At 38.6% G+C, this 27,883-nt stretch overlaps 1 protein-coding gene across 1 annotated transcript in view; it reads right to left on the minus strand.

The window, feature by feature from the left end:
• Nucleotides 1–25,643, minus strand: part of LOC126347322 (transmembrane emp24 domain-containing protein bai) — a 28,852-nt gene extending 3,209 nt beyond the window's left edge. Inside the window, exons 1-4 of the mRNA XM_050002261.1 lie at nt 25,342–25,643; nt 25,144–25,264; nt 23,981–24,051; nt 7,610–7,736 (exon numbers count right to left, since the gene is read on the minus strand). Coding sequence (XP_049858218.1) covers nt 7,610–7,736; nt 23,981–24,051; nt 25,144–25,264; nt 25,342–25,518 — 496 coding nt within the window. The 5' untranslated portion in view covers nt 25,519–25,643. The remainder of the gene's footprint in view (nt 1–7,609; nt 7,737–23,980; nt 24,052–25,143; nt 25,265–25,341) is intronic.
• Nucleotides 25,644–27,883: the final 2,240 nt, after the last annotated feature.

Here is a 27,883-nt window from a genome sequence, read left to right on the forward strand (position 1 = left end):
TGATGTACTCAATGAGCAAAGTACATCACATGAATCAAATTGGGATAAAATACTCAAAGGGATTTTCGTGCTGTGATCATATACAGAGGTGCAACTGAAATAAACACGAACACCCTATTATCTGCATATGATTCTGGAAATATTTTTCTAATACCCTCATTCACAAATCTCGAGATCACAGAATGATTTACTTTTTCAAGTTCTTTTCAGGCTGCTGAATAGGAAGAAGGCTCTCTTTCAAAACACCAACAAATACACTTGCAATGTAACAGCCGCAAGTGTCTGAAGTTTCATCAACTGAAATCCAGATAATGCTGTCCTTAAGTTCATTGCGTATTTCTTTCAGAACATTTATGTAAACTGTCGGTACATAATTTTTATTCAATGTTGTTTCATCTGGTATATTTTGATTTAAGCAATATTTGCACAGGAAGCCTTTGAGGACAGGGTTCATAAGTTTGTGAAGAGGAAGATTGCTTGCAATGGATACTTCCCATAGATCCGTGTTAAACTGACTTTTTTTGGTTGCCTTTGGACAAATCCCTACTACTGCAAATTGTTGTTGTCAGAAGTTGTTGTCTTAGGCCTTTCTTCTGCATTCCTGCGATATGAAGACTTGTCTTGACATTCTGCTCTATTAGAAACTCGATAATGTAAACCAATTCAGTCAACATTTCCACATGGTCAGCTATCCACAAAACGACATTATTTTTCGGGTGGCATGGCGCACAACACGTTACACACTACATGTCGTAAATACGTTTAACTGTGTACAAGTGAAGTAATGATTTCACTAGGCAGTGGCCTCTCGGTTAGCGACTTCACGCAGTTCTAGGTTGTGGTCAATCTGTGAGACCATCAAAAATTAGATCGAACTAGAGACCGCCCATATAAATTTTTAAAATATTGTAAACATAGAGTGAAAATATGCTTCGTCACAAGTTTTTAGTTAATATAACTGGTGAAAAGCAGCCAAATATGCAAATGCATATACAACATGCAAATGCATGTAATCCATTGTCTAGTCATCATCAATTGTTGCCATTATTACTTCCGAAATATCCAATACTGTACAGTTACTGTAGTTTCTATAAACAGAACAGATGAATTTCAAATCCAGATTAATGAGAGCCAGATAAATGAAGTTCCACTGTACATTCTTATCTCCTGTGTCATGTAGGCACTGGACTTTCCACTTATCAAGTTACCTAAGAGTGTACCTGTGTACTTTTGATAAATTGCAAATAACCTAAATAGTTGTGGGTATGAGAATAAGGGTCAAGATGACTATTTTGTGATGCTCTTACAGAAATCACTTATCCCAAATGACCATACAGGAGGATGGATTTACAGATTTTGCAAAAAATTATAAACAACATTTTAATTACAAAACATGTCAATCAAATCTGATAGGTTCAATATATCTGATCTACTAAAACTATTTTTTTTTTGTATTCCTTGGAAAAGAAATTTTTCTGCATTTCTGCACTGACAGCATGATAACCCCTTCATGTGATAAAATTATCCACCCCCATGCCCCCCCCCCCCAAGCAATTTATCTTTTTAATTAGGAAACAGACTTAGGCAAAAATTTTGAAACAACAAGAGTATGCAACTATTTTAAAGACCTGCTCAGGCACATGTGAGCAAGTGTAGAAAACTTTTGGTAAGATGGATGAACTAGAAGAATCTAAAAACGTTGAATATCATGTTAATCTCTTGTATTGGGAGATTTCTTGTTGTTTGGCAGCTGTATCAAGCAGATAACATTGTCTTTCGGACATCTAAGTCTAGGAATGCTGGGATACCATGAAAGTAATGATCGGTGAAATGTTGACAGTGTGGAATCACCTCATTCATAGAACACGTTACACACATCAATCGATGCTGTCTGATGGCTGATGATGTTAATAAGTGAAAATTGGTCAATATCATTAGTCACTGTCATTAAGCCCGTATTACACAATGCGCCTAAACCGTACACCTAAGCTCCAGTACCCCTAGCTTGCATACCTGTAACTACAGGCTGGTTCACGTAAACCTATTCCATCATCCATGCGGGATATACCTGACGCACGTGCAGTAGAAAGTGATGATGCACAAAACGCAAACAGAGCTGTCTGATCTCTTGTAAAGTCGTTCGTTCTACCGCACAAATCACAAGGGGGACCTTGTGACATATTGAAACGTCATCCGTTCAAATTACGTGACTCAAGGTTCCTATTTCATAAGAAAATGTTTATTATTATTTATTAAGTAATTGTTATACTCTTATGTAGGTTATTACTGTTCTGAATTACAAACTCAACAATTAATTTTATATTATGGCACTTGGTTACACATGTATATGTATTAATACAATATTTTGCACACAGAGGACCACTTGTTTTTGAAGCTGTTGTCCTGGTAGTGACAATAAATCTTTGGATTAGGGCAGGACGAAGACGAAACCAAAAAGCCAGACGTTGTTGAGTTTGACCCTGATGAAAAGAAGGGACAAAGGTAGGGGATTATATTCATTGCAAATGAAAGAACTGAGGGTCAAAGATCCGCATGAATTTCGGAGCTTCATGAGGATGGACATGGAGAAGCTGTTGTCTGTGATAGAAGATGGAATTAGCAAATGTGACACAGTCATGAGGGAGGCTGTCTCACATTCTTGAAAGTAGGAATTAAATCATATGATTATAAGTTTTGTGATTATACCAGCCTAGATCACAAATAAAATGCCGATAAATGCCCTGTTACGTTGCAGGCTGGATGTAACATTATGTTTCCTGGCAACTGGGTAATCTTAAAGAGTCTGGCTTTTAGGCAACGAATAGCACAGCCCGCCATTTCAAAAGTAGTTGTGGATATATGCACTGCAATTTGCAACACTTTAAAGGACCAATACTTAAAGGTGTACTTGTGTTATTTTTCCAAACTTTGACTACAGGTATGTGCTACTCAGAGTTTTGAAGTCCTCTGTCGCACTGTGCCAAACTGCAAGGACTTTCTCCCTTTCATTGCCAGCTTCTCTTTTCTGGCATGCTGAAATCAAGTAAGAGATGCAATCAAATCAAACATGAGCTTTCGTAAACTAAGGCATTACGATACAAATCAAAAATCACCATATAACGTTATATACATATTACTCAGAAATAGACGATTCCGACTACCTTATTATGATACAGCAGGTCATACATACAACTTTCCCCACTGTATGCCTGATTTAAGATGCTTAACACCTTTTCGCTCCACTTTATTTCTAGAATACGAAGCTATCAAAAGATTCTTTCCTGCGTTTATTAAACCTGCTTACTGAAAAACAAAATGCGGAAGATCCCAATGTGAAAAAACTCCAACACGAAAATCTGAAATTAGCCACTAGACACCTAACAATAACCACACAACAAGCAGAAAGCACTATGGTACACCCTTCTGCACATGTGTGAGTTATCGCTGCCTACTGCGCAAGTGGGGATTGATGGCAGTTTAGAACTGCTCTCTATTTTGGCACGTAGGCAATTTATCTGCTAATTTTCATAGTTTCAACCTTTCTACCGCCAGACGGCTGTCGCGCTAGACCAATACTGTTCACAGCACAGACATGTAATACCCGCTTTACATTTCTATTGCTTTAGCTCTTCATCGGCCACCTCATTGAGAGTCATTTAGGCTACGCTTTTAGTACTGGCATGGTGCAAAGCCATGTCTGGAAGTTAATCTTTGCACTTTTTTCAATTCATTACACAAAAGGTCCTTTAATATGAGTCATAAATACAAAGCTCCATTTCACCTGCAGCCAAATAATGATAGCAAAAAGAAATTTCACTTTTTTTCCAGAGTTGATTCTCAAACATCCTCCCTTGCATACTTACAATCACATCACACATTCTGCTTTTTCATTGATGTAATTTCATCCAGGATGTTATTTTACCATTCATATTACATGACTATCATTTCAACAATTTAGTCACTCTCATTGCAATATCATGAATTTTATCAACAGTTCTTCAAAAAAATTCAATGAGGTTTCCAGAATATGTTAAAAACCAATACAGCAGTCCAATGAAAACAGTAACAACATAGAATCACTACACAATAAACATGTTACTTTTATCTATACAAAATTAGCTAACATATGTGGAGCACCAATGATAGCTACCAAAAACTTGCTTCAGCTGAAAAGTCGTACTGCAAAAAAACATATCATCAGTTGGAAAGTTTCAATTAAATTAATAAATTAACCAGAGTTATAAGTCCACCCTTACACATCTTTAGTTTAACTAGTTAATTTGCTCTTTATTACAAAAATGATTTTTTTTAAAAATAATCAACGCATGGATGAGATACAATATGAAAATGCTCAGGAGTATCATATAGAAGAATTATGATACAGCATGCTAATTTGTCAGCTTGCAAGTGCAATGTAGCACTTCCATGTGTATGTTTTTGCACAAATTAAAGCACAGTGGCTTTTCTACCAATCAATTATTTCTCCAATCATAATGTAAGTAATTAAAAAGTGCTTTCAACAGTAATTTAAATTTTGGGCAGATTTTTATTTATTAGATTTTACACTTACCTTTATAAAAATGTATGCAATATCACAAGCATGTAACACATTTATTGTTTAGGAACTGACCAATATTTCTAAGCCCTGACATCTACAGCAAAAATATGTCATACCAGCCCAGATCACGTAAGAAACGAGGTCTGGGTTGTAATTGTTCATGCTTTCCTGGCGATCTGTTGACATCATCTCTATTCAGGAATCCAGCCGGATGTTCGCGTCGTCCTTGCACGATATTTCAACAGCGTGCCTCACTGTCTTCTTCAGATGCTACCTGGGACTGGTCCTTGGGTCGATAGAGTCCAGTATTTATGCCTGGAAGGAACTGGGCATTCCCTAATCGGTCCGCATTGAGTCGAGGTTCCGCCAGTGGTCCGCACCCGCCAGACTCTGCTTCAATGGACCCCTCCAGTAGTGAATGTTCTGACTGCGATCCGCAGCTGTTTTAGCCGTCCTCAACGATTGTGATCGTCATCTGAGGTGTGGCAGATCCGATCCGAGATGTTGGGTACTCTGTCTCATGACTGTTACTATGATTTCCACTTCTGTTTCATGCTGGGCGCTCCATAATCGGTCCATGCCGCGTCGTATGTTCCGTCTGCAGTCCACCAGCCCACCAGACGCGGCTACATTGGCCCTTTCTGGTCGCCGATGTTCCGACTGCCGTCCGTGCCCGACCTATCCGTCTTCTGAAGTAGAGTTCATGATCTGGGGTGTGTCGAACCTTATTTGTCCGACACCTTGTCTCACAGCTGTTCTCTGGGTCTCCACTTCTATTTCTTGTAGAACCCCGGAGTGTCCGGTGTTGAGTTTCCACAAGCTCAAGCGCTGGATTCCAGGCAGTGCTGATTTGGTATCCCGAGTCACGGTTGATAAGATTGTCTGTGACCTTAACGTCAATGGCTTCTTTAATGACACTGTCCCAAAATCTTGAGGTCTGTGTCACAATCTTGGTGTCATTGTAATCCATTGAATAACCAAGTTCCAGACAATGCTCTGCTAATGCTGATTTAGTTGACTGAGTCTGGTACTTCTCTGGTGTTCTTTACACTTGATGTCCGTAGTTCTGGTGGTCTGGCCAATGTATGACATCCCTGTCATTAAAGAAGCCATTGAGATTAAGGTCACAGACAGTCTAATCAACTGTGACTCGGGATACCAAATAAGCACTGCCTGGAATCCAGTGCTTGAGCTTGTGGAAACTCAACACAGGACACTACGGGATTCTACAAGAAATATAAGTGGAGACCAAGAGAACAGCCGTGAGATAAGGTGTCGGACAAATAAGGTTCGACACACCCCAGATCATGAACTCTACTTCAGAAGACGGATAGGTCGGGCACGGACAGCAGTCGGAACATCGGCGACCAGAAAGGGCCAATGTAGCCGCGTCTGGTGGGCTGGTGGACTGCAGACGGAACATACGACGCGGCATGGACCGATTATGGAGCGCCCAGCATGAAACAGAAGTGGAAATCATAGTAACAGTCATGAGACAGAGTAACCAACATCTCAGATCGAGTCTGACACCTCAGATGACGACCACAGCCGTTGAGGATGGCCAAAACGGCCATGGATGGCAGTCTGAACATCCGCGACGAATGGTCCATTGAAGCAGAGTCTGGCGGGTGCTGACCACAGATGGAACACTCGACTAGGCGCGGACCGATTAGGGAACACCTAGCTTCTTCCAAGCATAAATACTGGACTCTTATCAACCCAAGGACCAGTCTCAGGTAGCACCTGAAGAAGACAGCAAGGCACGTGATTGAAATATCGTGCAAGGATGATGTGAACATTCAGTTGGATTCCTGAATATCCAAGATGTGATCTTTGATACCAGCTTTATCTTCCACAAGGTGTTCTAGCAAAAGGGGAACCTATTTAGTGCTAACAAAAAAAATAAAGGTCATTTTATGTACTTGCAAATAATGTGTGTCCCACAATAGTGGGTGATTTAAGTTATCACCTACTAAATGACATCATCTCTTAAATGTTTTAATAACCTCTATAGCACCAAATTACCTTTAAACATAATTATTCCCAAATAAGTAATAATTCACTGTAGAATGAAACGCACAAATACCAGGTGTACAACTTTGCTTCCGCCATTTGCCAATATATGGCAACAACGGTAAGCAGCGGCCAAAAGAAACAGATTGCTGATGTCAGCAGTTAGCTTGGACTTTTTATTCAGAAAAAAGGAACTTTGGTCCCGTGTGAGCTGAAAACAAGAGACATTGAATGGCGTTTGTGTTTGTGAACAGATGCTTCAGAGGCAAAAACCGAAGCGATTTCTGCATTGTGACCGGGGACGAAAATGGGTTCATTACCATAACCCTAAATGCAAAATATCATGGGGATATCTCGGCCATGCTTCCACGTCCTCGGCCAAACTGAATATTCACAGCTCCAAGATCATGCTCTGCATTTGGTGGGACCAGCTCGCCATTATGCACTATGAGGTGTTAAAACCAAGTGAAACAATTACAGGTGCTCATTATTGAATGTAATTAATGCATTTGAGCCAAGCATTAAAATACAAACGGCGGCAATACAGCGGGGACATGATAAAGTTATTTTGCAGCATTACAATGCTCGACCTCATGTTGCAAAAGAGGTCAAAATGTACTTAGAAACGTTAAAATGGGAAGTCCTGCCCCATCCATGGTGTTCTCCAGGCATTGCTCCCTCTGACTATAACCTGTTTAGATCAATGGCGCATGGCCTGGCTGACCAACACTCCCGATCTCATGAGGATGTCACAAATTGGATCAATTAGTGAATCGCTTCAAAAGATGAACAATTTTTTCGACACTTGATTCGTACACTGCCCAAAAGATGGAAGAAAAGTAGTGGCCAGTGATGGAAAATAGTTTGAATGATATATGTGTAACCAATTTGTTTCATTAAAGCCTCAAATGTTGGGGAAGAAACGGCGGAAGCAAAGTTGTACACCTTGTAAAAAGAAAAAAATTTGAGAGTGACCTTCAGCCAGGACTGAAAAATACTTTCCAAATCAAAAATACTTTAAATTATATTGATACATACCATTTGTATCTCTCATTTCTTCTTCCCGCTTCCTCATAAGAGAGAAGTCTTTAACAATAGCATCAGATAAATCTTCAAGGCGCTTTAATTCTACCTCTAGAGGTTTGAGTTTAGCTGCTTCTCCAATCTGAAATGAAAGTTAAGGGTTTGCTAAAATATTTGCAAAAGTATAGAATATTGTAAATAACATTTGCCATACGTGTTCTCTAGCCAGTTAAATAGTCCTCATATATAAAGTATGAAATTGTGAAACCTAAAGAAAGGAATGTATATTCATTTCAATGGCATAGGCTCAAGACCAACAAAATGATTTACATACATTACATATAAATGGGTTACCAAATAAGCAGAGTCACAAAATCATGTTTTCTTTATATACTTTTGCAAACTGATTTCAACTGATTAACAGCCATCATCGGTGCTACAAATACAACAATAAAAATAAAAATAATTAATAACAGTGACCAAATGAATAAATGTACATAAAGCAACGTAAAACCACTTACATTTATATAGACGCATTAAACCATTTAAAATGCACTTACAAATTTACCTTTCAACAAATATATGCCCTGAGTAGTAACACCGTCTTAAACATAGGTCAAACATAAAGTGATACATCGAGAATTGACTATGACATTGAGAAATCTTAAGGGGGCACTGCAAAGCAAACCCGCCCTCTATGCAAAAAGATACAGCTAAAATGAAATAAAAATGAGAAGAAATGACATACAAAGTAAGTTAAAAATATAATGATAAAATACTGAAATATTTACAAAAAATGGATATATTGACAAAGATTTTGTCAACCACATAGTACAGTTATATATAACAAAAAGTGATTGTACAAATTAGTAAAAAAGGAACAAACAAAGGTATAAGCACACCATAGAAAAAATTTTAAAATTATTTATAATATTATCGAAGAGCAAAAGTTGATCATATTGCCAAAATGTAAAACGGTGTTGGCATCCTTCTAGCATACAGTTAATGATATTTATTTTTTGCAATGTGTGTCCATCTGCCAGGGGGGGGGGGGGGGGGGGGGGAAGGGGGGAGGGGGGGGGTGAATCCGATCTTCCTGAATACCATTAACTGTACGCTAGATGGATGCCAACACCGTTTTACGTTTTGTCATTATGATTAACTTTTGCTCTTCGATAATATGATACATAATTTTAAATTTTTTTAAAGAGTATTTTAAATTTTTTTTCTGTGGTGTGCTTCTCACCTATGTTTGTTCCTTTTTTACTAATTTGTACACTTGCTTTTTGGTGTATATAACTGTACTATGTGGTTGACAAAATCTTTGTCAATATATCCATTTTTTGTAAATATTTCAGTATTTTATCTACATACTTTGCCTCACTTTGTATGTCATATCTTCTTCTCATTTTTATTTTATTTTAGCTGTATCTTTTCGCATAGAGAGCGGGTTTGCTTTGCAGCGCCCCTTAAGATTTCTCATCGTCATAGTTAATTCTCGATGTATCACTTTATGTTTGACCTTTGTTAAGACAGTGTTACTACTCAGGGCACATATTCGTTGAAAGGTAAATTTGTAAGTGCATTTAAATGGTTTAATGAGTCTCTATAATTTAATTGGTTTTACGTTGCTTTATGTACATTTATTCATTTGGTCACTGTTATTAATTATTTTTATTCTTGTATTTGTAGCACTGAAGATGGCTGTTTATCAGTTGAAATCGATTTGCAAAAGTAAATAAAGAAAACAATTTTGCGACTGGTTGCTACTTATTTGGTAATTTTATGGTTTACAGTTACTGCACAACTTGGGAACCACATGGAGCCCACCATTCACAGAAATGGATCATTCTTAGTGCCAAAAATGATTATCCTACAGAAAATACAGTGAAATATTAATTTATTATTACTACTATTAATTTATAAGTACTGTTTCCCACACTTTTGTTTATATTTCTGACATTTCACACACACTATCCTTTACATTTTTTTTACATCTTCCCATCAAATTTCGTCCTTGAGTTAGTATATTTTTGTAGCCATTACATACTTTTCCCCCATGTCTGATTACTTTAATCACAGTTTGCACTTTTGGAAGTAATCTGATCTGTATAGCTTTCACCTCTGAAAGCTTAACTTTTATTTACTTTCTTACGTTATGCATGTCTTAAAATTGCAAAACTGCACTCCAACATCTTACTTCTGAAGGTTGCATCATCATCATCATCATCATCTTTCCTTTCTCAGACGTTATGTCTGGTTAAAAATGGAAAGTGACGCAAACCATGATCAAGCGTGACTTCCTTTTAACTGTACGGTATACGTTACGTTGCATTTAGGAACTTTCGGGTAATTGAACATTTATCAATAACTAGAGATTTCTGTAGTTGTGCATTATTATTATTATTATTATTATTTTTAAATGGCCTCCCAGAATATCAAATTCCCAGTTCACAAGTGCATACTACCATTCACCTCATCTAGTTTATCCTTTATCAATCAGCACAACCAGTTTCCCCGTACCTTTAACTCAATTTTTTTCTCGTCACACACTCTTGATGCTATCTGCATCGTATTTACCAACCACAGACTAGACTGTTCTGCAGGTCATACCATTTAAGAGGTATTTAATGTTCTACACCTTTATGTACAATAATGCCTGGCAGAAGTTGAGCCAAATAATATGAAAGCACTGGAATAAACATATTAATAGAAATTATAACTTATCTTCTTCCCCAGTGAAACTGCGCCTTTCAACTTTCCTTTTACTGTTATAGCCGTGGAAGTGTGGAGAGTCACCAGTACATCTGCAATTTGGTGTGTCATATCTATATGTATATAACACAGCAAATAAAAACACTGGTACTGGAACTGCATACTTAAAACTTCCACAGTTGTACTGCTATTGCCAATCTCTTGTAAACTACATAATTGCAGAGACTCCAGTGGAAAAGAAGCACAATATCTTGTTTATAAACCAGTGGAAACATGTAATGTGGCCCAATGAGTGCAGTGTTACAATGCTTTTTACCATCTTTATACATGATAGCAGCATATCATCCCAATCGTCTTGCAACTATGCTGAGTAGTAGATGGGCTGTAATAGTTTGAGGGACATACCATTATGAGTGTGCCACAATAAAAATGCCACCATTCACAAGTATGATTATGTCCAAGGTCGGTATGGTGAATGCAAGGGCTAAGTAACATGTTTTCCCTGCTTAGAGTATCGGACACATTCGATCAATAAGTACACCAGTCTAGCTTGCCGATAGAAATTTTGTGTGTGGTGGAACTGTTCAAAGTGAATGAAATATTTGATCAGGTGGATTGCTTAGTTCAAAAGAAATACTGGATGGGTACAAGAAATAAAGGGTGAAAAGAAGGTGCCTGTTTTTATAACTAACTTCAGTGCAGAGGAGACAAAAATGGGGCTGTTAATCAGTAGTATGGATATCCTGGAGGCTGAAGAATCGGACACTGATCGAAAGTGATTTCCCAGTACCCTTAGGAACACAGTCATGCAAATAGTCTTAGTGTGATCGTTCGCAGTTTGGTTTGTCTGTCACGACACTCCCCTCACAACATCACTAACTGAAACATTATCATGTCTAAGCCCACCCTATGTTGCTGAAGATCGATTAAGACACAGTGATGAGATATGAACTCCAATCCTGGAATCACATCACTCACATGTTGCACAGTTTCTACACATTGTTTAAATTGGACCACATCCAGGCAAAAGTCTATGTCCACCAATCCTAATGATGTGATACCTTTATCCTCCATTCCACACAGTCTGGATTTTGGTGGTTCCTATTGCTTATATTTCACCAGATCACTACTGGCAACTGACACATGCACCCATGTGTCCAATAACATCCTGCAATCCTTTTTTCCTACCATTCCTCTTATCACACAGTCCACCTCTGTAAAAAGTTTCATAGCATCCAATCTTACTGGAAATGACCGTACATGGACTTGGGATTCCTGCCGGTGTTTAACACCTTATTCTTCCCTGGTCCTGTTCTTATAAAACTATTACTTCCTCTTTATTCACATCACCCTGAGGCTGGCGACAATGCCTCCTTAAATGCCCCGTTTATCCACACCTGAAACATTTTATACCAGCTGCAAACACTGTCCGTCTACGCTGCATTCCAGTCGACAGATAAATATCTTTCTTTATAGCTAACTGCACTGCTGTTGTTGAGGTTAAAGAATCCTTCTAGTAGATTGATGTGATGGGCAGTAAGAGTAAGTGAATTTGATTTCGAAGTTGCGCATAAGCCTCAGAAGAAACACAGAAATGAGGGGCGCTTAAGTAAGAAAATTAGCAATATTACGTATTGGGGATAATGAGCATAAGGAATGGCAAACTACACAAGAGCAGATGACGAACATAAGCAGTATTTTAAGCAGCCACAGTTTTGTATGCAGGATGGGTTGCTATGCTTCAAAATCAAGTTGGAACCACTGGTAATGGTACCAGCGAAGCTAAGGAATAAAGTGCTACAAGAAGCTCATGATCACATACTAGTGGGTCATGGAGGTTGCAAATATACCAACAGAAGCTTAACAGAAAGGTACTGATGGTGAAACAGACAGATGGCTGTAAATCAATACATGCTGAATTGCATCCAGTGTGCACAGAGAGCAGATGTGTGTCAAACAAATATACCATCACAGAGATTCCCTGAAGCATTAGCACCATTCGAATTTCCGGGGTTTGATGCTTTAAATCCATTCAATAAAACACCTTTAGGGAATAGATACCTAATCACAATCTTAGATCATTTTTCAAGATAACGTAGGAATGGTCATGATACCAAACCAGCAGGTAGCAACAGTCGCTGTTGCACGTGTGAATAATTGCAAACAGAAGTTCTAAGTGCCTGAAAGAATAATAGCAGACCATGGATCGAACTTCATGTCAGACCTTTCAAGGAATAACATAAATTACTGAATGTGGAGTAGTTAAGGACGAGTCCTCTCCATCTACAAGTCAATGGAAGAACTGAAGGAGTGCATAGGACAATTGGGAAGATGCTTAGATACCACACTGACGCACATCACACCAACTGGGATGTCTAAAGTACGTCGTCTCTGTCTACAATTCTAAACAGCATATGAGGATTATTGTCATATTAAGTAGTATACTGTCATAAAAAAGTAGTATACTGTCGTAAAATGCCATCACCATTTGACATATTGAAAACGAAGAATGGGAAGACTTGAGAGTGTGTTAAGGAATCTGCCAGTGTAATTAAGGAAATTAGGAGTACAGTAGAGAGGGAAAATACATGACCACTGAAGAAACAGGAAGAAGCAGTGGGCTGTATGGCACTAATGCCACAGTATAAAGTTGGTCAATGAGTGAGGCTACCAACTTCATATACGCTGAAGGAAAAACAAAAAACTTTTCTACAAAGTATAAGGGGCCAGAATATATCAAGATTCATTTGCCGACAAGAATAACAATTATGCATGTAGGACAGCTGAAACATTGTCAAGGGAGTCTGGAAGTTATTCTATAGGTAGGAGATGCGGACCTCAAACAGAGAGTGAGAAGAAAGATATTGGAAAAAACAAGTGGTTGTGAATGAATTGATGAGGAACCTGTGTGGAGAAGGCCGAGGAGATAGTCATTTATTTTTTTTGTACAGTTAGATATAGATTTAGTGTAATTAATATAAGCAGCTGTGGAGCAGCAATTTAACAGTGTTGAAAGTAATAGGTTTTCCTGCCTGCACATGAGATGCAGAGAAAGGGAAATGCTGCGGTTCATTGGGGGGACAACCGATCTTTGTCAGCGTGGAAGTGTTATCAAACCAGCACCTGGAAGGGGGAGTGCTGTTTCCCAAGCATGAAGACTTAGTGATCACCAGTCATCACTGGGTGACACAGTTGATATTCAATGCGTGGGAGATTGATCACAAGATGAGAAGATTGTAAGAAGCACAAGGCAAATTCTGCAAGGGAATGGAAAGGCACAGTGTGGAGGTGTGTAATAGTGTACAATGTGCGTACGAGAAATTAAGGAGCGAGATGACCCTGGTACTGGGGATTATTCCACATATGCGAAGAAAGTGGGATTGGATCGACGCTGGAGGTTAGCTTATGAAAACCATATTTGGCAGTGCTGATGAGGAAGACATTCGAAGGATTAACAACACTGCAGAAGAGTTTAAGCACTGGGAAAAAGGGAACAAAACGGTGAATGATTGGCACACTAAACAGATTGCAACTTTAAGATTTATGTATTGCATAACACACAACTACTACGACAACTGACTGATGAAGTAATGCAGTACGCCAGAGCTACAGAAGAGACATTTAATCCGAGTATCAGGGAACTACAAGTATTAGATAAGGAAGGAGTAATGACAAAATGTTTGCAGTCCATAAAAGATAATGTTTGGGAAGCACGAGGGAAAGTAACAGAACTACAAGGGTCTCTGCAGCAGACTATAAGAGGTCGGTTAGGGGTGGACTTCTTGTCACCAGAGCAATATTAAGAAGGTCTACGGATAGTACAGAAGGAACTATTGCCAGAGTTGCGGTTGGTTTTACAACCTGAGCACAAAAACTTGCCTTTTTATTTTGAGGTACCCACAGCATCAATGAGAACTGATGGAGTGAAAGTTTACATTTCCTTTTCTGTACCAGTAACAGGGAAACAAGTATGTTATGAGTGCTACATAGTCCATGCAATCCTGGCAAGTGGGGGATATTGAAAGTAATGATTGTTATTAATTACAAAAGACAAGGGAAAATATGTAAAAAGTTACGAAAATGCTACTAAGGGGAAATCACAGTGTCTGAATATGGTAATAAAGAGAGGGACAGGATCTCTGTACAGTAAAATTGCTAATGGGACAAAAGGAGATAAGAACGCAATAAAGAAGTGATCGAGCTGGAACTGTACTTTCATCAGGCTGAGGCACATTGGTTGTACTCTGCCTTTGGCAAGATGATAGCAACAGCTAGTTTTTTCGAGCAGGGGAAGCTTATGTCAGCACAGAGGCTAGAATTAAATTGGAATGGTTTGTTACTTAACAGAACAGCTTGCGAGATAACAGGGCCTACTTTCAATCTGCCAGCTGCAATTTCAGGGATAATTCACCTGAATATTTCACAGCCTTATTTGTATTGGCCAGAGGAGCCCATATAGGTGCTATGTGCCACAATTTAACCAGCTTAAACTCTAGTTGGTTGGTTTAAGAAAAAGCAGAGGGGGGCGGAGGAGAGGGGAGGGACCAAACTGCTTGGTCATTGGTCTCTTGGTCCTACAAAACAAGGCCACAAGGGAAAGAATGAAACAAACAAGACTTACCGCACAAAACCTGGAGAAAAGAAAAACCACAAGAACTACAGAACGGTAGCAAACACTACTATGGACAAAATGAGATAAGACAACCATAGAGGAAGCAAGAAAAAGTAGAAGGGATTAAAACAATAGAGCAGAGAACCGTGGCTAGCTGGTCAAGAGAACAAAAACGGATAAGCCAGCCACTCTGCAACACAATAAAACCTCCAACCTAAAAGCATTAGGGTAGAGAACACAGATTGACAAAGGACATGCACTAAAACTTATATGGAACAATGAATGCCCCCCCCCCCCCACACCCACGTATAAAATTTAAAACTAAATCAGTCGATGAGGCATTGTCACCTAAAACATTGGGAACAAGTTTGATAACTGAAAAGTAGGGCCCAGCAACAAAATGTAGGCCATCGTCAACCGGTCGTTGTACCTACACTGGGGTGGGTCTTCACAGTGGAGGAGATAGCCATGGGTCAGCCATGCATCACCAATGCTAAGCTGGCAAAGGACCCAGAGTCCCTGCAAGAGGCCCCTATGGAGGACTTCCGCACATTTGTAGTCTCCGTTATGGCATGCAGTTGATTGGGCATATCTAGATTATGACATTCCATATCCCATATCCTAAAAAACTCATGGCATAATACCGAACGCAAGTCAGTTTCAGTGATGCTGATCTCCACAAATGGTTTCTGAGTAGCCTATTTGGCCCCACCATTTCATGGGCTTCCGACACATCCCAAGGGCCAAACAAACACCACTGAACATCCAGTCTGTTCCAGGGCATAGATGGACTCCTGGATGGTCACTACTGAAGGATGGCAAGGGTGCACTGGCCAACAACTTGTAAGCTGCTCAAGGAGTCACTACAGACAAGGAAGGACACACCAGCACATGAACTGATATGCCCAAGAGAAGGGGATATGGCCGCCAGCTCTGCAGTGAAAACATTGCAGCCATCCAGCAAGTAGTACTGTTCAACTGTACTGCTTGAGCATAAGCAAAGCGAACGTGACCATCAACCATCAATGTCATAAGTGTAGACTATGACAGAGCCCTGAGATGCTTTAAGAATCAAGAGGAAATTACAGTGGAGAGCCTCAGGAGGAACTGAGTCCTTAGGGCCCTGCAAAAGTTCCAGCTGAAGCTGACGCTGTGGTCTACGGATACACCATGGAGGTGTGTGTGTATGGATCCGGAGGGGAGGTGGTAAAGGAAAGGGCTCTAGTTCACAGAGAAGGGATCAGATGCAAACAGCAATTGTAATCCCTGACCTGGGCTGCTGATGCAGGAGATGAACCACCATGGTTCGGAAAAGGAGATAGTAATTTGGATGCTCAGGAGAGCTACGAATGTGTGTGGCGTAATCAACGAGCAGCTGGCGTCTGATCTGCAAAGGATGGGCCCCACCTCCACCAGTAGGCTGATCACGAAACTCATCCTAAAAGCTCCCATCGCTAGCTGAAACCCGGTGGTGCACTGGGCCTAGTAACCACAACGAAGAGGGCACCACTGAACCATAAACCAGATTCCTGTAGTCAAGGCAGGACTGAATAAGTGCTTTGTAGAGTTGCAGCAGTGTAGAGTGATATGCACCCCAACTGGTATTGCTCAGGCAACAGAGGGCCAGCACTTCTGCTTAAGCTGACAAGTCCTAAGAAATTATGTCTCCACTATAGGGAGTGGACCATCATCAAGGTAATGTTCTGGTTCCAGACAATTGGTACAATGCCGATAGTAGTGCACGACACAGGAATTCGCGGCTGAAAACTGGAAGCCGTAGGTTAGAGCCCATGACTGCACCTTATGGATGTCTCCCGATAGGACCCACTCAGCAACACAAGTACTGGAGGAGCAGTAGAAAATGCAAACATCTGCATGCAGAGAAGGTGAGACGGATGGCCCTACACCTGTTGCTAGACTGTTAATGGCCACTAAAAATAGAGACACTCAATACCGGGCAGGTCAACAGGAAGCAACTCGTGCACATGGGTAATTTTGAATGGATAGCAAAGAAGGATGTTTCGTAGGATTTAACGCATAGTGCACAAGGGTATGTTCAACGTCCGGGCAATTCTCCGTGTACTACACATTTGCATACCACCACTCGTCTCCTCCTGCATTGCTGTGGCCACAGTTTCCACTGACATGGAACCAATTAATTTCCTTCCTCTACCAGGTTGTAGACCAAAAGAACAGTTTTTTTTTTACTTTCTGAATCATTTTCTTCAGACTCACAGCAGTTATCGGCCCAGCTACCTTTTTTCAAACCCTTCAGTGTCCAGAAATCCTACAGGACGATGTGTGCACAGTCATCATTCTTCTATTACAGCTTTACAAGCAGAGCATGATCCTGCATTGCGGGAGTCATGGCAAACATCGCAGACTTGAAAGGAGGAGAAGCTGTGTACCTGGCGTGTTTATACCAACTTCGATGGGTCATGCGCATGACAAGTGTTTTCATTTACATATCCTGAAACATACAGTGCCCTCTATTCATCAATTTTCAGACTTTTTTTCTTCTGCCATATGTTTGCCCCCTTCTCCGATAATATTCTGTTGCAATTTGACATCATTCTGACCAGTGGTGTTATTTCTGCAGCTTTTTGGAGGTTTAATTATAATCACCCTGTACATTACAGCTTCTGGCACCTGCCTGCAGCTCAATGTCTGGCAAATAACGCTATCATTTGCATAGTATTATTGTTATTCTGTTTGTTTTATTGCATTAATATGAGCCAGAGTAAGCACACAGTTAATACCAGTTTAACAATACATAATTATTAAAGGAGCTACTAACGGCTTGACTTATTCCAGATACTTACAATGGTGGAACTTGCAGCAGTGTGTCAATAAGTAAATGAAAAAGTTAAATGTTCGCAATTATGAACTTCACACACAGATGAGTTTTGCAATTTCTGCAAGTACATGGAAACAAATTCCACACTGTAAAATGTGTACTGATGTCACAGAAGAAGCAAGTCACTTAGTCAACTGATGTACTATACATGTAATTTTTGCATGAATGATCAGGATAATGCAATCTTTTTACTAGTTCTGCGGCTAAGGATGGATAATTCCGGGTTGTACTGCACCAATTGGCTCTTTGTACACCTGACTTGGTAAAAGTTGGGAGCGAAGTGCACATAAAATAGTTGTAAAACTGTTATATGCGCAGCTTGCAACTATCGGTGAACAACATCTAAACAAAAGAAAGCACACACTACTATGAGAACATGAAACTTAAGTGTTGATTGTACAATGATACCGAAGTATATTAAATAAAAATCTAATTTAAAAATCAAACAAACCGTTCTCACTTTACAGTCTAAGACCTTGAATACTGTGTGATTAAGAAATACTACTTGAATGGATATTACTGAGTGCAGCAAGGTAAAACTTAACTGAAATACAAATCAGCTTATCTATCTTCACCCTCTCACATGGCAGGACTAATACTTAAAATATTTTGCATTACTATAACAATGATTTCTGCAAGACATTTTCACTAACTATTCTTAACCTCATCTAAATTTTCATACACCCATTTTTAAATTAAATTCAACTTTACACAAAATGGAAGATAATCTTTCCCTCTGACATATTGGACATATGTAATTATCATAAACCATAATTAGAGAAATACCACAACACACTCGTAAAACAGCTGACTCATGATGCATTTTAAATGGTTAATAGTAGTACACTGGTAGAAATTTAGAGGTGGGAAGAAAAAACTGTTACTGGAAACCAGACACAAGAAGGCATCTCTAAGGGTAAACTAAAACCATACATTGTGATGTGTCATGTAACACACAGAAGAAATTTTGTATCACTTATTAAAATTAAAAATAAGTAATGTTTATAAGCATGCCAATTAAAGACTATCACTTGTTAACAGGGAGTGACGTGGATGTAAGACAATTTTTAATATTTCCATATATAGGTTAATATTTGCAAGCCAAGAATAAAAAATTAATTTTCAGGTACAGTGGTCCTCAAAATGTAAACTCTCAGCTTAGAATGCAAATGTAACATGTTAGTGTTGGGTATCAAAACTGGTGGCTATACTCTGTCTTAAAACCAAATGTTCATGCAGCACAACGACAGACAGGACGGATTTCTTATACCACAAAAATTTTGGTAATTTTAAAGGGAAGTGGTTAAGCGGAAAGCGTATGACTGATTTGCACTTTTGTAAGGTTCACACTGTCAAAAAATCACACCCACAAGCATAATGACTAAAATAATCAAATTACCATCTTAGTTGAAGAACCAGAAGCCACGAACACGGATGATACAAAAATAAAATTAAAAATTAAGACCAATAAATATAGTACAAATGAACAAATGTAAAAACATTGGCATGCAGTGGGCTTTATACTATTGCTAAAAAATTCTGGTATATGCAACAAAGAATCAGAAAAAGCTGTCTACATTTACCAATGTAATTTCAGTTGCCGAAATCTAATTACATGTGACCAAACCATGAACTTAAATACGGAAACACTGTCGGTAATTAAAGAATATATCACTTTGTGAAGAAATGTTAAGATACACATACATCTAAAATAATATTTACAGTTGACACAGTGCAGTATGAAGTACAAGAAAGATTTAATCTTATAACAGTATACGGATAACTACTAGAAACTTCTACATTTGTTATTCCTTCTGGTATACGGGTATTGTTTTGAAAGGGAACGATGAGGAAAGTCCATGAAACACTTAGATTTATGCATCCACATGGGCCGTCATCCTTTTAAAGTCTGAAAATCACACTTTTAAGGTTCCATTCTCCCAAATTTTGTCACGTAGAAATCAACACAATGACTGACTAATCTCTTTTGAATTGGTGGAAGCAAAGTGGTCCTAGCTTCTCTTCTCCAGCTATCTGTATTATTTAAATATTTATTACTAAAAATGCAAGAAATTGCATTTTTACAAATTATTTACTAAAAACCCCATCCAAAAACTTTTGAGAATCACACAAAATATTGTTTGGTTAATGTTAGAAGTCAGCACAAACACAACAGGCAATCACGAGAAAATCAAAATATTGTAGATTTGGAGAATATCATGTTGAACTTCAACATATAGTTTTTCAGCAAACTTTGAAATAGTGATGTGACACATTCACTCTTGACCTATATGATTTGAGATAAAATTGCCCGCTTGGGGGCAAGATAGTGACAAGACACATTTTTGACACATACATGACTTTATCACAACTCACAATACACTCCCCTGAACAAATTTACATTTTGTGGCATGTCATTATCTTTCCCGAGTACTTCATATTATAATTTTACCCAGATAAAAAACAAAATTCAGGTCTGGAAAAACTCTTCTGTTTGCTATTTTACATCCTCCTCCTTTCTCCATAAAATTACCTTCCTGCAATTTCTTCTATGCACATTTAGTAAATTTTATATATTTTGAGTAGGTTTAACAGAAATGAAGCACCACTGAGAAAATGTCACTTGATTGTACTATACCATTGGCAAATATTGTGCAAAAAATGAATGTATCATTAGAGTAAAAAATTTGTGAATTTTGTAAACTTAATAGAAACATTGAAAATAAAGCAAAATTTATATCTTATTGTTTACAACACCTACTGTACGCTGTTTCTTATTGGCACAACTGGCACATGCAGTGAAACCAATCGTCCTGTGAGATTTTATAAACGACCTACAAGGATTAAACATTCAGCACTGAATAGCAAAGAAACTTAGCACTTTCAATGCTTTAATGTGTGTAGGAGTTTCATTTGCACTAGAATAACAAAATTCTACCACATAAGTAAGGCCTATTTCCAGCAGTGTTACACCAGATGTTTGAACACTGCAGCTGATAACCAAAGGCAGAGCATATATTTCTCTACACAAGAGCCTTAATTGCAAATTGCAGGACAGTCAAGTAGGTGAAGGGTTCAAGTTAGATGAACAGAGTGTAGCTGTCTGCAGGTGCAATGACTAACAATATTAATAATCAGTCACAGAAGGCTTATTATCTCTTCCACATTTTTTGCTTTCTTCCTCAACCATTACTTCTCGCTTCAGTCCTCAGTTATCAGATGTTGGTAAAAATCAAAAGACTTTGGTCAAATAGCGTTATCTGCTTCAGCACCCTTTCAAAAACCTTTGAGGTCCTGCAACACCATTGTGAAGTAGTAGTAGTAGTAGTAGTAGTAGTAGTAGTAGTAGTAGTAGTAGTAGTGAGAGTTCTGTTGTTGAACATGAGTGAGCTGTGTTGGCTGCAGCAGTGTGAAACAAGCATGCTACTGTCACAAAAACCATGTTAGCAATGGATGCCTCTTTAGTAGTAGTAGTAGTAGTAGCTTCTTTATGAACTACTCGGACAAAATGACGCCAATAAAGCAAGTGTCTACAGTCTTGAGCTGAGGGAACGGCTTCTTTTCATAGGCAAAAGACAGAAACAAGAGTTAGGAACACTGTCCTACATGACTCGGTTAATTCTTAATCCTCCCCTTCCTGGACCCTTGGGCAGGCCTATCTCACCACACTCTCTTTACAACCCTGATGTTGCCAATTTACAACTTCTTGAACATGCTCTGTAAGCTGACCTGCTTTTTATGTATATACAAACTTTTATTGAAGGGACAAACATGGCAAACCAGCTTACAGAGTATGTTTGAGAAGAGCAATACATTGGCAACATATAACACTAACCTCTCTTCGTGGTTTTCATATATAATTAAGATAGAACTACTCATGATGAAGTCACTATCAATATCATTTAATATTTTTTTCTAATAATAAATATATGCAAGTCATTTGCACACACTGCTAATGTTGTCGAAATGTTTAAGCTTTTCAACAGCTCTTCTATGCATTCCCTTTGTAATATTTCTTCCACCCCGACACATAAATGATTGACTAATGTTGACAAGAGTGGTGCCAACAAGTGGGCTTTGCCTCTAACATCACAACCTGGCAGCGCATATGTCGGGAGAACAGTTTCAGGTACGCAATGAGACACAAAAAGAATGGCAAACTATGAGTATCAAATGTAAGAACGCGTAGTCTCATGGCAGTGACACTGAATAAAAAGTTACAAATGTGCCTATTGAAGACTGTTTGAACCTAGGACCCCAGCTCTTTGTAAGTGAAATGGTCAAGCTATTAAGGCACACACTTACATCATCTTATTTTCTGTACAACAGCCAGTATTATGATCAGACAGACGGCATTGCAGCAGTGGGTAGCCTGTTAGCTCCAACCATTGCAAACCTCTTTATGGAGAATTCTAAGGATATTGCCTTAGACATGGCACCAATAAAGCCTAGTTGTTTCTTTCATTATGATTAAATGTTCATCATATTGGACTTTAAGTTTTGCGTTGTTGGTTTCTTTTCGTCGTTTTGTATGGTGTCTAAATTTGTTTATATTTACTTTTTCCTCCCACCCAAAAACCCCAAATTTCACACGCTTGTCCCGTTAGTTCCGTTTTTTTTTTTTTAATGTGTGTGTTAAGGCGTGTGCTATTTGGATTCCTCCTCAACCAAAACAACAGCTTCTCCGGACAGTACAGACACAAACTGATGCTTAAGCATATTTTCTATTTCTGTGATATACCCCTCCTCTAAATATCTGCTAGGCTGCTTCTTCGATCGCCTTCTTTCTCCAGCTCTCCCACCTTTGACTGTGGTTGAAATAGAAAAAATATCAGTAGCTCAAAAGCTCGTAAAATTTTCCCTACTTTTACACGTGTGTATGTGCCACATAATATCTGTTCCTCAGTCCCATGCTCAGACTTCCATTACAGACACTACATTAGCATCAAATCTCCTACATTTCGAGAAAACTAAATGTAATGTACTAACACCTAATTATAAATAACTAGGAACTATTATCTAAAGAGCAGCGAATTATTTTATAGAACACTTTTAAAAGCAGTGGAATTCTGAATGGGTACAGCACAATACAAACGTCTGTGCAACTATACTGATTTAAATAGTATATTTGCTAACACTGAAAATATAGGATTACATGTTTTCTCCATTCTTGCTAGTACCTAATACCACACGTACTTATTTAAGCAAAAACACAATGTCCAAATATTACGAAAGAAAATATTGTAGTAATTAATAGAAGAAAATTAAGGTGTGATAGCTAGACACATAATTAAATCATAGCCATACTGCTGCTTCATGTAATACACAAGTACATTTTGTTTTATAAAAGACACAGAGATAGTGTCTTCTTTTCTGTTTGCATATTTAACTTGTATACAGCATTCATGTGTTCCACTAACAATATGTTCTTTAGTTCTTGTGGGTGATGACTTATATTGTGTTGTTTACTATGATATGCTGTTCTGCTTTCACCAATGACTACATTGCCAAATGTCATCATGGTAAAGTGAACCATAGTGTAGCCCAATGTCTAGGTATCATTGGGAGTGGAGAGATTTGTTGCAAATTGATGAAACCACTGAATTTGTCATAATAATATTTCTATATTTATATTGCACATTCCAGAGTTACATTTGTGTCCCTGAGAAAAACTATCTTCCTCCTGTGGTCTGATATTTTCAAATTTTTAACAAGTTTGAAGAGGTTGACACCCACTTGAATCCCCTATACCTGTGGTGGCACTATTTGTTTGTCGTTTGTCATTTGCTAAAGTTTGTATTAGTGATGATGTCCACTGGTCACTTGTTGAGACTTTGATCTCTGCCATGACACTGACATACTACCACAGAATTGAATTTTTTTACTAATCCCAGTCCCCCACCCCAAAACTGAAGGACAGCGTTTTATATAATAAATCAATAAGTACAAAATATTATTTCTCAAAAACATTCATATATTTCATATATTTCTGAATAAAGTAAATTGATGAAATGTTTAATATCTAACTTACTTAAAATTATCTTATTCTCTACATATGTAAATTTATTGACATTATTTAGGGTCAACAGACTGGGATAGATATATTTGAGAGATGACATTCTTACTCCATAAGTGTTTTGTTATTACAAATAGCTAGCACTTTTTACATTTTTTTGAAACATATCTAATACAACATACTTACACCTTCATAATTTCTGGCCTCAACACCTCTTTTGGTAATAAGAGAAACTTCTTGGACTACGCCCCTCTGATCTAGAGCAAAAGAGAAATACATGACAAACACTCCACACCACCATTTTAACCTTCAAGGGTAATAACAGAAACACCACGAAAATACAAAAAGCAATATCTTTGAAAATAAATATTTGTAGCATCTCTTTCTGAACATAAGAGTTTCACGATACCCACATAACTAATGCTGACTTTTCACATGTTCTGGCATGACAGTTATTATGTAAGTGCAATATGGATGATTAACTGTTCAACCATGACAGTAACGTAAACTTTTGAAATGTGATGCAACAGTACAATGTTGCAGATTAGATGGATACACTATACTAATGAGGCGGAAATGTAATGGGGGGAAAAAAGAAATAGCGAAACTTGGGACGAAAATAGGGGTGCAGTTAGGACAAGGAACCATTAATTTCTTAAAAGAGGGAAGCTTCAGGGCAAAAAAAATTGTTGGGAGTGACCAAAGCTTGCCTATGTACTGTATGGTGAGCAGGTTCAGATGGCTATAGGCTGCAGGTTGAAGTAGCTATGTATAGATGAGGACAGCCTAGTGTGGAGAAATCCATCAAACCAGTCTTCAGACTGAAGGTAACATCAACACAACAGTTGTTAGTGCATCAAACATTAAGTTGAGTTCATTCTGCAGTACATTACGCAACTTTCAAAGGTCATTCAAGAAGCTATTCCGGACTCCTATAATTTGCCATTTGTAAATGCTTCACACGAATATTGATATATTCGTTTTCTGTATGGGAAACTACTGTAACACAATATGAATAGAAATATGTTCAAGAACAAAAAATTAATTATCACAATCATTTACAAATAGTAACGATGAGACAATCAGTAGTTGCAGAATTTTACGAAACTGAGGGAACAACGTCCGAGTTTTCCTGTTCCAACTTCCCATGTTGAGTGAACATCGACGAACTTTGAAATATACAGCTCAGTCTTGCGCCTTTTGCGAAAGTAGTGCATTCATTACCTGTATTAAAACAGTGGTATGCATGTGCGAATTGCGCATTTTAAAAGAAAAAGTCTGGCGAAAACACACACACAACATATGGTTTCAATATTTTACAATTTTCACATGGAGTTTCGAATACTTACTGGGTGGCACACGTGATGTGAAACATATTTCAAATTTATCGTACGTTTCAGTCACAAACGAAAATTTCCCTTTCGATATATCCTCCTTCTGTGACAGAATATGACCTTTTGAATCTCTAACCTAAAGCAGAAAACATTTTATGAGTGAGTGACTCCACAAATTAATAGTAAATTCTATCATTACTGTCAAGAACCCACTATATAATCCACTTTCTGCCCTGGAGCTGGAGATACTTCATAATCCCCCGTCACAAGAACGTCAGACTGGATTTCTTCTCTCAAACATTTTTGTGTATTTGGTTCCATTTTCCACATTATTCCTTCTACATTTCTTATAACGGCTATAATGCCCAATAATAAATAAACCAAATCCATTTCTGTAACAGAAAGAGCTCACTACCATGTATATAGCACAACACACTGTCAAATATTGTTAACTACCACTCGCATTGCATCAAATCCAAACACAGATGAGTTGGCTTTACTCAAAGATTTTCACAAGTGAACGTCATTTCCTGATGTAAGACATCTTTGCAACTATATCGATACAGCCGAGATTCCACACGCAACTAACCTATCGCCACAGCTAGTGGCCTACTCCAGTTGCATGTTATGCGACAAAAAGTTCAACTTGTTTGTGCTTTGTGGCCTCACTTTGATGTTATCACTGAAAAGCAGTGAAATCAGTGGTCGGCAGGTAAATTCCACAACTTTTGGAACTACATGGACAGCAACAAATGTTTGTTTTACTGCATAAGTGTGTGTGTGTGTGTGTGTGTGTGTGTGTGTGTGTGTGTGTGTAAGAGAGAGAGAGTGAGAGAGAGACCAAGCATTGTTTAAATTATGGATTATATGCAGAAAATAGCTCCTGAGTGTGATATGGCATCTGTTAAACTCAAAACTAGTTATTCGAAGTGGTTATGTCAGCGAATGCAATAAAATTACAAACTCTTGAAACAGTGACATGTCTGCAGATGATATAACAAGCCAGCTGTTGGTTATTTTATCTTTACACATAGCATTTTCGTGGTGGTGGTGGTGGTGGTTAGTGTTTAACGTCCCGTCGAGAACGAGGCCATTAGAGACGGAGCGCAAGCTCGGGTTAGGGAAGGAGTGGGAAGGAAATCGGCCGTGCCCTTTCAAAGGAACCATCCCGGCATTTGCCTGAAGCGATTTAGGGAAATCTTGGAAAACCTAAATCAGGATGGCCAGAGACGGGATTGAACCGTCGTCCTCCCGAATGCGAGTCCAGTGTGCTAGTCTCTGAGTGTTATTTTTTTTTATAAAGTGTAAGAGGTCCGTGATTTACCCCAGCGCCAAATCAATAAATTTTCGTATCCAGAATTTGGGTTTCCTCTTCCTTGTATTTAACTCTTGTCACATTTCTAATGCCATAACCTGCGCTGTCCACATTCATACCCGACTATGTGATTTCAGCTGACGCCATATTGAAAGCTGCATAACCACGAAGAATTTTTGGCGCCCTAGGTGAGCGGTAGCTCATGATGCCTCTACAGAAAGTCACAAGCTGTGGCGCCACATTCTCAGCAGTTTTGCGCATCTCGCACCATTAACTGCTAGCAGTCAATAACGAAAATTCCCCCCCCCCCCCCCCCCCCGAGCGGCTAGCCGCGAGTTACAAAGTAGACTGCGAGCATCTCTCTCTCGCATGTTGCGCTTTGCCGTATTTCGCGACCATGCAGTTTCATTCACAGAGAGCACGAATTATTCACTCAGATGTCAATTTTACTTTCTTGTAGCAGTATAGCTGTGGATGTGTATCTGTAATCGTTTTAGTATGATTTCCTAATGAAAATATCATGTGACGGCAATAAACGTGAAATTCTTCACAAGAAACTTTAATTACATAGCGTGCCTATGGAGCATCGTCCTCGTCTTGCGTCTGGTTTCGTGATTTCCTGTCAGAAAGAGCTCATATGTAGTAAGCGACGGAAAATCATCGAGTAAAACAGAAGTGATATCTGGCCTTTGCAGGGAAGTATTATAGACGCTCCTCTGTTCCTGATCTAATAAACAATTTAGGAGACAGTCTGAGCAGCCATCTTAAACTGTTTGCACACTCTTAAACTGTTTGCAGATGATGCTGGGATTTACCGTCTTATAAAGTCAACAAAATTAAAGCAAATTTGAAAAGACTTAGACAAGATATATCTGTGGTGAGAAAAGTAGTATTCGACTCCAAATAATGAAAAGTTATAATTCATCCATATGGGTACTAAAAGGAATCCGCTAAATTCGGTTTACAGGATAAAACACAAGATTCTAAAGGCTGTAAATTCAACTAAATACTTATGGATTACATCTACATCTACATCTACATGACTACTCTGCAATTCACATTTAAGTGCTTGGCAGAGGGTTCATCGAACCACAATCATACTATCTCTCTACTATTCCACTCCCGAACAGCGAGCGGGAAAAACGAACACCTAAACCTTTCTGTTCGAGCTCTGATTTCTCTTATTTTATTTTGATGATCATTCCTACCTATGTAGGTTGGGCTCAACAAAATATTTTCGCATTCGGAAGAGAAAGTTGGTGACTGAAATTTCGTAAAAAGCTCTCGCCGCGACGAAAAACGTCTATGCTGTAATGACTTCCATCCCAACTCGTGTATCATATCTGCCACACTCTCTCCTCTATAACGCGATAATACAAAACGAGCTGCCCTTCTTTGCACCCTCTCGATGTCCTCCGTCAATCCCACCTGGTAAGGATC

Source organism: Schistocerca gregaria, chromosome 1, assembly GCF_023897955.1.
Source record: "Schistocerca gregaria isolate iqSchGreg1 chromosome 1, iqSchGreg1.2, whole genome shotgun sequence".
In the NCBI taxonomy this organism is placed as follows: Eukaryota; Metazoa; Arthropoda; class Insecta; order Orthoptera; family Acrididae; genus Schistocerca; species Schistocerca gregaria.